A 12449-nucleotide genomic window follows, 5' to 3' on the forward strand; every position below is an offset into this window, starting at 1 on the left:
TCAACAGTACAAACATTCTGCCATTCTACTACAAATATACCTGAGTCCTCTAAGGAAGGATCACTGATGGAGAATAAACTACATTATTTCTTACTCTAAGTTTTTCAATCCTTAATTTCTGTTAAAGTTGACAAGGTTGCACTAACTAATCTAGACAGATGTCCAATAGAAACTAGAAGCTAGACTGAAATCAATGTGTTTCTCATAGAACAAAGAAAAGACAGATAGCAACTAAAGACTTGATCCAACACCCATTGAAGTTAACAGAATTGGCATTTATTTTAATGAATGCTAGAGAAGACCTTTAGCATTCATTAAAATAAATTTAGAAGACTGCTACTAACAGAACTAGTCAGGATATTCAGTTCTTCACGTTAGGTACCTATTACCAGCACTATGATCTATGTAGTTCCATTAGCAGAATATTAATTTGATAAAATAAAGCCAGTCAGCACTCTTCCTTGTGAAAGTACAAGAATCATAAAACTTATCACAATAACTTCATACGTAACAGATTTAATTATAACCACAATTAACAGTTACTGAATGCTGGAGTTTACAGCTCGGCAGCCAATACTAGAAATGATGCAGCATTTGACACTTTATTAATTTGGTACCCTAGAATAACTTCTTCCTCCAAACACTATTCCCCCAAAAACATGCATAAATTTTCAGGTGGGGCTGGTCAATACCAATTTAAAACAAAAAACCTAACACACTTTAATGGGGCACCTAGCTGGTAGAGCATCACAAACTCTAAATGAGGCATGTGAGATGCTATCACAGCAGATCACTGAGACCAATCCAAAAGATGACTGTTTGAGTAGCAAGGTGAGAGCATCATGCCACCAGCTGGGAAGAGAGCAAGATCTTTCATCTCATAAATCTTCATTTTGCTAAGTAGCAGTGTATACAAAGGTTATTCTTACTATAAAAAGAAAACTAATTTTCTATTATTTAACAATTATGCATGCAACTCAATAAATGGGCTTAAAAAATTACATGCCATAGCAACGTGCAGCATCTTTCACATTTTCATGCACTGATTTCAACTGGCACTCAATTGTTAAACACTACACAACTCCAAATATTAATATATCTTTTTAACAACATCTTTTCTTCAAAAGATGTTTCTATCCCTCGCTCTTTGGAATGAAAGTATATTTTCATACCAAAATATCTATGCAAACTGACATTCCTATAAATCTGTTTCATTTCTCCAAATTAATTATTATTCGTACTATGGTACCCAAAGGCCAGACTCCAACCACACTGCTATTTTGTCCTGCTACACAGTGATGAAATTCAAAGAGATATTTGCATGCTATTGCACTGATGTGATTATTACTCCAGAAATTATTTCATACTTAGGGCCCTAGCAAATTCATGGTCCATTTTGGTCAATGTCACCGTCAGAGGATTTTTAAAATGGTAAATTTCATGATTTCACCTATTTAAATCTGAAATTTCATGGTGTTGTAATTGTAGGGTTGCAAAATTGCAAAAAGTTGTTGTCAGGAGGGTCACAAGGTTATTGTAGAGGGGGTGCGGTACTGCTATTCTTACTTCTGCGCTGCTGCTGCTGGCGGTGGCACTGCCTTCAGAGCTGAGCAGCTGGAGAAGGTGGCTGCTGGCCAGGAGCCCAACTCTGAAGGCAGAGCCACTGCCAGCAACAGCATAGAAGTATGGGCAGCATGGTATGGTATGCCACCCAGTTCTGAAGTCAGCACAGAAGTAAGGATGGCAATACCATGACCCCCTAAAATAACCTTGTGACCCTCCTGCAACTCCCTTTTGGGTCAGGACCCCCACTTTGAGAAATACTGGTCTCCCACCCCTCCCCCCATGAAATCTGTACAATATAGGATAAAATCACAAAAGACCCGATTTCACGGGGAGGGAACCACATTTCACGTTTTGTGAGGCGTTTTTCATGGCCATGAATTTGGTAGGGCCCTATTCATACTGTACATGTACACCTGACAGCGTGGAATCTCTAGTATAAAGTGCTTACATGTCTCAAATATGTACAAATAGGTCTCCTATTCTCTGCTTAGTTAAAAGAAATCAATATAAAGTGATCATAAAATTAAAGCCCAAAATAACTATTGAGAATATTAAATGTATTTGAGGTCTTATAAGACTTACTAATAAAATTTCAGGTCTTCCATTAAAACTGAGTTTTTGTTAACTTACTGAAAACAATCAAGACTATTATTTATAATTCAGTAGCCTCAGCCCCATCTTGCTAGGCACTGTACAAACACAGAGAGGGCCCCTGCCTGGAAGAGCTTACAATCTAAGTGTAAAACATGATGGACATGGATACAAATATACAGAGAGTGCAATGTAATGATGAGATACTGGTTAGCATGATAAGCAGTGGTCCACAGCAAAACCAGTTGCTTCACCACTGCCAAGGTTTTTTTGTAGGCATCACAGCAGACTGTTTTAAGGCGGACAATATAGTGGCTTCCTGGATTTTGTATTGAGACGACTGATGCACAAAGGGCAGCATGATAGAAAGCACAAACATCCTAAATCAAAACTGGCACTATTTGCAGAACATAGGTGGGAGGTCAGCATCTTCCTACTGTATAAGGAAAGAGAGGTAAGCCAGAGAGGGCCTCAGAAGTGAAGACAAGTAGTTTGTGTTTGATGGGGTGGAGAAGAGACAGCCAGTGAAGGGACACAAAGGTCTGTAATGTGGTTAAAGCAACAAGCCAGGAAAGTTATCTTTGTAGCAGCATTTTAATTGGGTAGATGGAACAGGATGAGATTTGTCAAGGCCAGCAAGGAGGAGTTTGCTGAGGTCAAGGAATGAAATGAAGGCCTGAACCAGAGCTTTAGCTGTACAGCTTGAGAAGACAGACCGAATCTTGGAAGTGTTACATGGGAAGCAGGCAAGATTTAGACACAGCGCCAGACCAATGTCAATGCTCGTCACTAACATAATACTTTCCTTCTCCAAAGCATTTTACAGAAACTGAATGGTTCGGATGATCAGGAATATAATCACGCCATTAAAACAGGGCAGACTTCAAGCGTCAGGGACACTAGAGCCGGAGAGAGAGCAAGGCAGGTATCTTTTTAAAGTGATCCTGGTGAAAGGCAGTCACACGTCAGCGTGTTATTTAATCCCCTTAGACTCTCTCACACCTCAGGGGGTGGCCAACGGGCGTGTGGCCGGGAAGGAGGGCGGCTAGGCATGTGGGCGGGCAGGGGCAGACACCCACCGCCACCTGTTCGGCCTGGGCCGGTTACCCGGGAGAAGACGGGGGGCGGGAACAAGCAGCGCCGAGTCCGCTCGCTCCCCTCACAGATACGCCGCAGGGTAACAGAGACTCGCCCGCACCGAGCACATGGGCCCCCTCCCCAGCGCGGAGCGGCGGGCACTGAGCCCGGCCGTGCACACAGGGCACGGCAGCCCCCTCCCCGCCGCAGCCACGGGGCCTCCCCCGGAGCCTGTCACACCCGCACACGGAGGGGGCGCGCCCGGGCCGGGAATGGAGCAGGGAGGCAGCAGCCGCCGCTTCACCGCCCTTCGCACCCACCTGCTCGCGGAGTTTAAGGAAAACCATGGCGAGGCCGCCGCACCGACCAGCCGCCGCCTCCGGCCGCCAACTGACTCCGGCTGCCCCGCCTCCTCCCAGGGGCCGATCAGCCCGTGCGCAGGCCACGCCCCGCGCCCCGCCCAGCCCCGCCCGGGATCTGCGCCGGGCGCCAAGGGGGAAGCCGTGGGCCCTGAGGAAACGCGCGCGCGGGGATGAGGAGGGGGGGAAGTCCCCCTCCTGCCCCGCCCCCTTTTGCCCCGCCCCGTTCTCAGAGGCAGCTTCCGGAATTAGACTCGGACGGCATCAAAGCGGCTCCCCAGCCACCACCCCCGCCACCGTCACTCACCATCAAGGGCGGCGCTTATTGGGCCGTGAGCAAGGGTCGGGGCGGAGTAAGGGCAGCGCCGATTGGCCGGGTAGGGGAAGCTGGCGTGTGATTGGCCAGGAGCAGCAGCGGGGGTGGGCGAGGCAGGTTCGGGGCACAGGGCGGGAGGCGAAGACACGGAGGTGGGCAGGAGAGAGGGTGACGGGCGGGAGTGGGGGGAGGGGCTGAGCCTGTATCAGGAGCTGCAATTATCCCCCCTTCTGCCCCTCCGCCGCCTGGGGAGAAAACCCCGAAGGCGCCGGGCTTGTCGCTGCTGCTACCAGATGCGGGTTCATCTCCCTCCCCCCGAGCAGTGACTCGCATGGGAACTGGGACCCAACCCCCGGCTGCCCCAGTGACCTTGAGCGCCTGTACTAGCCCGTCTGGCACCTCGCAGGCGCGAGGTTTGTCATTAGGGTGACCATACGTCCCATTTGGGCAGGACAGTCCCCTTTTTTAAACCCTGACTTTTTTTTGGCAAGAATGGCCATTTGTCCCCTTTGCTCTTGCCAGTTGCACGTGGCTCTGATCAGTCGCCAAGAGCAAACAGAACAAATACCCAGTTTTGCCAAGAAAGTGAGTTGTGCCCCCCTTGGCGGAGTGCAGCAAAACGTTTGGGGAGGCCAGTGGTGACATGAAGTACTGGGCAGCGGGGCTCAAGCAGTCAGCCCAGGGCAGTGCAGGGATCAGGTGGTCAGCCCCAATCCCTGTCGCATGGGGCTGGAGCGAGCAGCAACACCAGGTGGCTGGGGACAGCCCTGTGCGGAGGTGCAGGCGAACTGTGATGTCAGGCACTTCAGGCCAGCCCCACAGAGTGTCCCAATTTTACTTTGGTTAATATGGGCACCTTACTTGTCATATAGTGAGGTTTGGAGTGTGGAGGTGGCAACCAAGGTGATGTCATGAGGCCAATTGGAGTCTCCTCTATGTCTGGGGGGGAGAGGGGAACTGTTTATGTTGCCTGGATTTTAAGGCAAAGTTTCAGAAGATATGGAAGATATTTTTCCAGAGACTGTCAGAGAAGTTAAGTAATGTGGGAAGAAACCAGAACTACTTTGTTAAACTTTTATTGAAAACAACCAAATTCTAACTTGGGATTCATTTAGGGTCAGATACCAAGCTTTTCATTTATACTCAACAGCATCTCACTCCACCAGTGGCCCCATTTAGCCCAATACAGCTGAGCTCCAGGTGGTCATTGAAGTGAGAAGGTGCTATTTAAACTGCACTCATCACCATTGTATCTCAGCATCTTGATTAACATCAGTCAGGTGTTACTTCTTTCATCCTCTCCCCAAAGGGAGAAGTACATGCAGTGGAATGTCCTGATTTGGTAAGGTTTTAGAGGAAAGAGCCTCTAGGCACAAGCATGAACAAATAGCTTTGTTATTAACTCTGAATGCTCGGATCAGTTCTAGATTTTGCAGAGTCCTATGTTAAGATATGTTAGGTCTCTGATATGATGCTTATCTTCCAGGGGCCACAGACATACACATACCAAAAAGGGGCTATTTTTAGGAGCTGGTTATTTTTAATATATATGTTGCTATGTATTTATGTTAAAGAAGGTCAAAGAAAGGAGCCAAGCACTTAGCAAGGAAGGTGGAAAGGTTTGTGATAGTCCTTAGTTCCCAGGGGAGTTCATTCCACGCTCTCAGACCAGCTCCTGAGAAATGTTCTCTTTCTCTCACACACAGAAGAGCTATGTTCTTATTATAGCTAGTTCCATTGTGCCAGATAAGCATAGTTATCAACCAGAGTCTTCATCCCAGTACTTTAGGCAGTAAAGAAATTGCTGCTTGAAACAGGACTACACTACAGTAATGTACACTAAGGAAATTTTAGTGCACATCAGCAAGGTCCACCCATGCCAGTTAGTGCATGACACTCTGGTGGGCAGTGGAATTTACATCCCTGATGGTATACACTAAGGCACTGTGTAGGCAAGCCCTTAGATATCCTGAGCCCAGGCCACTGAGTGCCTTAAAGATAAGGGCAGAGACTTTGAACTTGATTTGAAATTCTATCAGAAGCCAGTTTAGGGAATGAAGGACAAGTCAGATGTTTTTGCAATAGCGTATGTTGCTGAGGAGACACGCTACAACATTCTGTACTAGCTGGAGTTTTCTAAGAGCTGAAGGCATCATGACCTGGTATATTTCATTGCTGTAGCCTGCCAAGAAGTGATAAAGGCACAGTGGGTAAAAAACAAGAATTTTTTTAAATGATTTTTATTTAAAATGGATTTTTCTGATTAAAGTTAAGTTCGTTTTTTTTAAAAGTCGATCTAAAATTGAATTTGAAATTGTGACAACCTATAGTAAAGCCCAAACTTATTATAATCTATTAAAGTAATTTCAGTTAAATTAAAAAATCATAGTCAAGCAGTACATGTTTGCTGCCAAAGTTTTAAAGGCAGTCAAACCATGAAACTTGTGGAAATCACTGGCTAAGTATCTGGAATCAGAGTTTGTTGAAGTGCTAAACCAGCTTTTGAAATCAATAGCTGGTTCTGCAGGTGCAGAGAAAATGTTTCCTTCATTTCAATTTATCCAGTTAGTTCAGTTCAATTATTATTTTTTTCAAAGTTGATAAACCAGTCGGGAGTTGAAAAAGCAGTATAGCTTGTTTTCCTCTTGCCATCTATGATTAAAATGAGGTGTGGAAAGATGAGCTCTACTAGTTCTAATCTTGAAGGACATCACTACCAGAAAAATCAATTCAATTCACTAACTACATATACTTTATTTAATAAAAAATAAGTTAGTTTTAAATGCAGAAGATATTTTGATAAGCTTTTTGATCTTATTTGTCCAGCACATTTAAAGTAGTCTTATTTAACTAATAAACAAATTTTAAAAGCTGTTTTGTGCATTTTAAGTGATTACTAATATCCATCCAAATGCAGCTTGACACAAATCATGAGTTAAAAATTATTAATCGTCTAGCAATTAAATATTATTCACCATTTTCTGACATTAAAAAATTGTGTAAAGATTATATTTAGTCGCAAATCAACGTGCTTTAATGGTTACCAATCAATGACAATCCACCTTTCTTTAGCAAAATAACTACAAAACTAAACAAATGCAAAACAAGATTAAAATAAATTTAAATCAAGGTTTTCTACTTACTGATTTAAATCACTTTGAATTAAATCAATCTATCCTGGACAAAGGCGTGAATAACAGAGGCCAGATCATCATCCATCAGGAAGGGATGAAGTTTTCTAGCCAAGCATGACAGTATCAGTGAGGAATCCAAGAGTATTCCTAAACTACAGACAGAGTAGTTGACCAATTGCGGATGTGTACTTTCAACTAAAGGAGACTGCTCTATGGCTGTAAACTCTTTACAATGATTTCCTCTTCCCACCCCATCAGCTCTGACTTACTCAGGTTCAGCGTCCGACACCTTTTCTTCATCCAGAAGCTGATCTCATGCAAGCACTGGGCCATCAGGGTGATATTGGTGTGGTTGTATGTGGTGAAGGATAGATAGAACTGTGTGTCACTTGAGTCCATATTATCTGACCAGTTCACCTAGTGAATGCATGTAGGTTTTATGTAATGTAACATCTTAACCCATAGGAAAGTGGCACTAAAACGGGTATTTAGGAAGCATTGCAAATCTCTCTGAATACGTCTAATAAAAGGGGAAAGAGAGAGAGGTTTTCAGGTACTAACAAAACATTCAGATGGGAATATGCATGCAAAAAGGGTTCTCTTCCTAAATAAAAAAAAGTTATTTCACAATACATGAAATTCACAGTTGGGCAGAGAGTCAGCATAGGTACTAAAATTATTGCATTTCTTTCATCAGTAAACACAAAATATAAACACAACACAAAAGTCTTTACAAAACTAAACATAAAAATTGCAAAACTGATCCTGGAAACACCTATATGCTTAAATTTAAGTAAATGTGTAGTTAATGGGACATGCATAAGTGTTTGCAGGATTGTGGCATTATATACATATTATATGCACACAGACAAAATACAAATTGACATGTAGATCAACTTCAAATGCAGGTCTATCCATCTTACATATTTTTCATTAATAATGTTATACACTTTTCTTATTAAATTTGATAAACAATAGTGTCAAGAAATAAGTCTTAGTACTTTAACAAAAATACAGAATTTGATAAATACATTAATGTTTCCCACTTGACAGTATCACTTAAGAATAAAATGTTTTGATTCTCAAATTAAAATACCCTAGAAAAAATACATATAAAATCTCAAAATTGCATAGATCAGAGTTAAGGTGATTGTGAGGAAATAAGCGTTTCTTGTTTGTTATGCAGACATCATACAATTTAGGTCAGCCTAAACTATATTCTATTTTTTATTTTTAAGTGCTTTGGTTTTGTAAATGATATGGTAGATAACTATACTGTTGTCTCTTAGCAACCTTAACAGGATTTTGAAAGTGCTTTGGATTTGAAGTATATTTAAAATAAGAAACAGTGGCACTGATAGCATTAAGATTTTTGAATCCACAAAAGTTAAAAAATTCCTCAACACCCTTATATAACCAATTTTGTAAATAGCAATGCAGCACACCTAAGGACACACTTTTAGCCGTGTGTGCAAAGATCTGACTACATGGCTCCCATTCATATTAATGTAAATCCCCATGCTGAAATCTTACCCCATGATATGTAACATTATCCATTGTTTTTGAAACAGGACCATATGTGCTGCAATTGAAAGACATAAGGGGACTGAATGTATAAAGATTCTGTAGAAGCCTCATGTATGAGATATTTTGTGAGTTTGTATCACTTCAGTGAAGACACTACCTATGCCCATATTATTTTAACAGTTTTTGTGATTGGTTTCATTTGTTGATAAAAATGCATCTTTTCAAAGGATTTTAAAGCACTGCATAAACATTACTTACACCTGGCAAAAACCTGCAAAATAGGTATTTATTATTTTTATTCTTTTTTGATGAGTAAACAAGCACAGAAAGTTAAGTGACTTACATAAGGTGTGTCACTGACAGAGCTAGAAATACAATATAATAAGACCAGATTTCTAGTGCCCTGTTCCAACCACTAGACTATCTTCCTGTATCTAGGCAGGACTGATTTCATTTTTGCACAGAGTAGAATGGATCTGAAATCAATGAAACTTTATAATCTCATATCACAGGGGTGCGTACATCACTGCAATGATATACTGGCATTGTCAGGAATCTAGTCTTCCAGTGTAAATCATTCTCATTTTATAACAGCGTCATCACAAGGTTTTCATAGTGCTTTGAAATACTTTGTCCGTCAAAATCCAACACAAGTTTTGTAACTCTGGCTCTACCAATTTGTTTTTGAATCATTTGACCTTCATAGTTTCTAGTTGTAATGGAACCGTAATTGATACCATAATGGCATCATCTATCTGACCTAGTCTATCATCTAAAGTGCCTCTCAAAATAGAACATAGGTGCTCTTCGGGCCAGTTTCACCCCTGCCCTGGTACAGGGACAGAAGGTGGTGGCTTATGCCTTCCTTATTCAAGGGACCAGTTCAACCCCTAGAACAAGCGAGGGCAACCCTGAGGGCCACACAGGCATGAGTTCCCTTGATAGTCACTCCATAGTCTTGTACCATCGACAAGGAAATTCCTCTTTCCAATAAAGGTGAGAGAAAAGTGAGAAGACAGAGAAAGAAATCAGCGATGAACAATGGCATCATCTGCATTTTGGTGTTTGGATGTTTGAAATACAAGCTGAACAAAGCAAATACTACCAGGTTACTGGCAGTTCCAACAGTAAAAGGCATATGTGTCAATAGGGCCAGATTGTTTTACAAAAGTAACTTTGTTCTAATTTGAACTTTCTTGGTAGAAATTTTGTTTACTTTTCTGGTTTAAGTTACAGATAATGTTTTTTCTCCATAGTGTGAAATTCACTCTTGTTCAGTGAGGGCCAGCACAAGATCTCATTAGGGTCTGTCTACAAGTGATGTAAAAAATACATAAACATTCTGCTAGCCTTCAGCACAGGGAGAATGTCATCCATAATGCTTGGTGCTGTTTTTCAGCATTGAACAAATCTGGAAAGCTAGTGCACACTAGAAAAAGTTGCAAATCACATTTAGGACTTTGATAAAAGATTTTTTACACTACCATATATACTTACTACTAACTAGCTGTAAAATCAAAATTATTCCTAGGAATACAATTAATAATTACCAGAGTGAAAACAAGCCATTGAACTTACTGGGTGGCGGGGAGGACATCTAAGAGCTTGTCTACACTTAAAGTGTTACAGCTGCGCCACAGTAGCACTTCAGTGAAGACACTACCTATGCCCATAGGAGGGCTTCTCCCCTCCGTGTAGATTCTCCAGCTTCCCAAGAAGCAGTAACTAGGTTGATGGCAAAATTCTCCTGGCTACACTGGGGATTAGGTTGGTGTAATGCGTCACTTAGGGGTGTGGATTTGTAACATCCCCAAGTAATGTAGGTATGCTGACCTAATTTCCTAGTGTAGACCAGGGCTAAGACATAATAGCTGTTAGAATTTGGCACCTTCTGTGCACCATTTCCCTCAAACATATCTAACAATTTAGACATCATGAATATGAGCACTGTATGTCTAAAGACCCAAACCTTCATATGAATTTGCCTTTAATCTGAATTCATAGACTCAAGGCAAATACCTTGAAAATGGCTGTCTTGCCCTGCCCAATGTATCACATAATGGTCACTTTACCAAACTAGATGAAAATTAAATTAAATTAAATTAAAAAAAAAAAAAAAAGCAAACGTGGGCTGTAATCTTGCAAACTAAATATTTTCAGGCTGGGTCAGTACTTGGAATGGAGGCACCAAAAAAGTGGATGCTACATTAAATTGTTTTAGTGAATCAGCAGGTGACCTTCTTCCCGCTTAGGAAGAAATTCACCTCTGTGTAGAGTAGCAGTTCTCAACCGGGAGTCTGCGGCCCCCTGGGTGTCTGCAAGCCCTTTCGGGGGGGCCGCGGGACTCCGCGGCTGAAACCCAGTGCCCCCACTCCAAAGCCGGGAGCGGTGTGGGGCTGATGCCAGTGTAGCAGAGCAGTTTGTGCCACTACATGCAGGGGGCTGAAGCCAGGATCCCCAGAGGCCCCCCTGCTAAAGCCGGGATCCCCCCGCTGAAGCTGGGAGTCACACTGGGAAGCCCCTGCTGCCCACACACAGCTCCTTGCTGCCTGCACCCCAAGCTACTCCCCTGCCAGCATACAGCCACTAGCTATCCCCTCCCTGCACCCTGAGCGATTTTCAAACTTTTTTAATTGAGTCCCCACTTTGAGTTATATTTTTTGGTTGCGTCCCCCCCACAGCCCAGACAGGCTGGGTGGCCTCCTGAGTGAGTCAGGGGGTGGAGATGGCACTCCCTCTCTGGACCCCACTGTGCAGAGCTGGCTCAAGCCCCGCCAGCTCTTGTCCCTCCCCCCGAAATAGAAGTAAAACTATGCCTATGCCCAAGGATCCCGCCCGCCTCGGGCCAGAGGCCTGATTTTACCCCAACCCCTGCTGGGCCCTGGAGTTTTTATAGAAAGTTGAGGGGGGGCCTCAGCAAGAAAAAGGTTGAGAACCCCTGTGTTAAAACACTTTATGGCCAAGTAAATTTCACCTGCAGATTCAGCTGCATATGCACTATTGCGTACTTTTTGTATTTTCCTTTAGAGGTGGCTTGATTTCAGTTGTGGACAAAGTGATTCCTATTTATAGTTTGTAAATTAGTTTATAAAGCACTTTGGGATCCTTTGGGATGTGAGCCTAATTTTTAGAGGGGGTGAGTACCAAGAACTCCAGTTGTGTATAGGAGCTGCAGGTGCTCAGCCCCCCTGAAAATTAGCCCCTATATAATTGTAATACAGTATTACTAACAGGAAGAAATGAAGGTCAATTTGTCACCTAGCTACTGTAGTAACAAATGCAGTGGAAATGTGGACAGATGTCTCATGTTGTAAAGGAATGGTGTAAAGATGAACAAAACCTTATGTTATACAAAATACACAGCTGAATGGCCTCATACTGAGAAATTTGGTTACAACTTTTTATTTTTTAAAATATATTTACAGGTTGCTGAAATCGCTACTGCCGAGGGCCACTTCACTTCCCACACATGAAATGCAAGCACCCAATGGACTAGTTCTGTAAGTATTACTACACTTCAGTAGTGGAATTGGAAATCTACCTATGAGAAAAAGGTAAGTAAACTTTTTGTTTCCTCTTTCATATTTTACCTCCTAAAATGAGAAATGAAAATGAGAACATTATCTGATAAACACATTTCTTGAAAAATGTAATTTGCTCACATTTTATGTTAATTTCTTGCTGCTGTTAACTGAAATACAATCTCATAAAGGAAATTCACCTTTTTAAAAATCTGACTTTTCTCTGATTAGAAATATTTATGAATACCTTTAATAATTCATGTATGCCTAGAGCCACATAGATATATGTAAACTCTTCTCAGATAAATACTTTTATCATCTTAAGAGATAAAGAGCTTGAGGCAGAAGACAGGAATCT

The 12449-nt window shown here is 42.3% G+C and overlaps 1 protein-coding gene across 4 annotated transcripts in view; it reads right to left on the reverse strand.

The window, feature by feature from the left end:
- The window catches only part of ANKRD28 (ankyrin repeat domain 28), a 215328-nt gene extending 211615 nt beyond the window's left edge, over nucleotides 1-3713 (reverse strand). The window contains exon 1 of one of the 4 annotated variants that reach the window (XM_005297028.5): nucleotides 3555-3713. In XM_005297028.5, coding sequence (XP_005297085.1) covers nucleotides 3555-3581 — 27 coding nt within the window. In that variant the 5' untranslated portion in view covers nucleotides 3582-3713. The remainder of the gene's footprint in view (nucleotides 1-3554) is intronic. The other 3 variants (XM_042861928.2, XM_065587045.1, XM_042861915.2) reach the window with 3 other exon arrangements.
- Between the last annotated feature and the right edge of the window lie 8736 nt (nucleotides 3714-12449).

Source organism: Chrysemys picta, chromosome 2, assembly GCF_011386835.1.
Source record: "Chrysemys picta bellii isolate R12L10 chromosome 2, ASM1138683v2, whole genome shotgun sequence".
NCBI lineage: Eukaryota > Metazoa > Chordata > Testudines > Emydidae > Chrysemys > Chrysemys picta.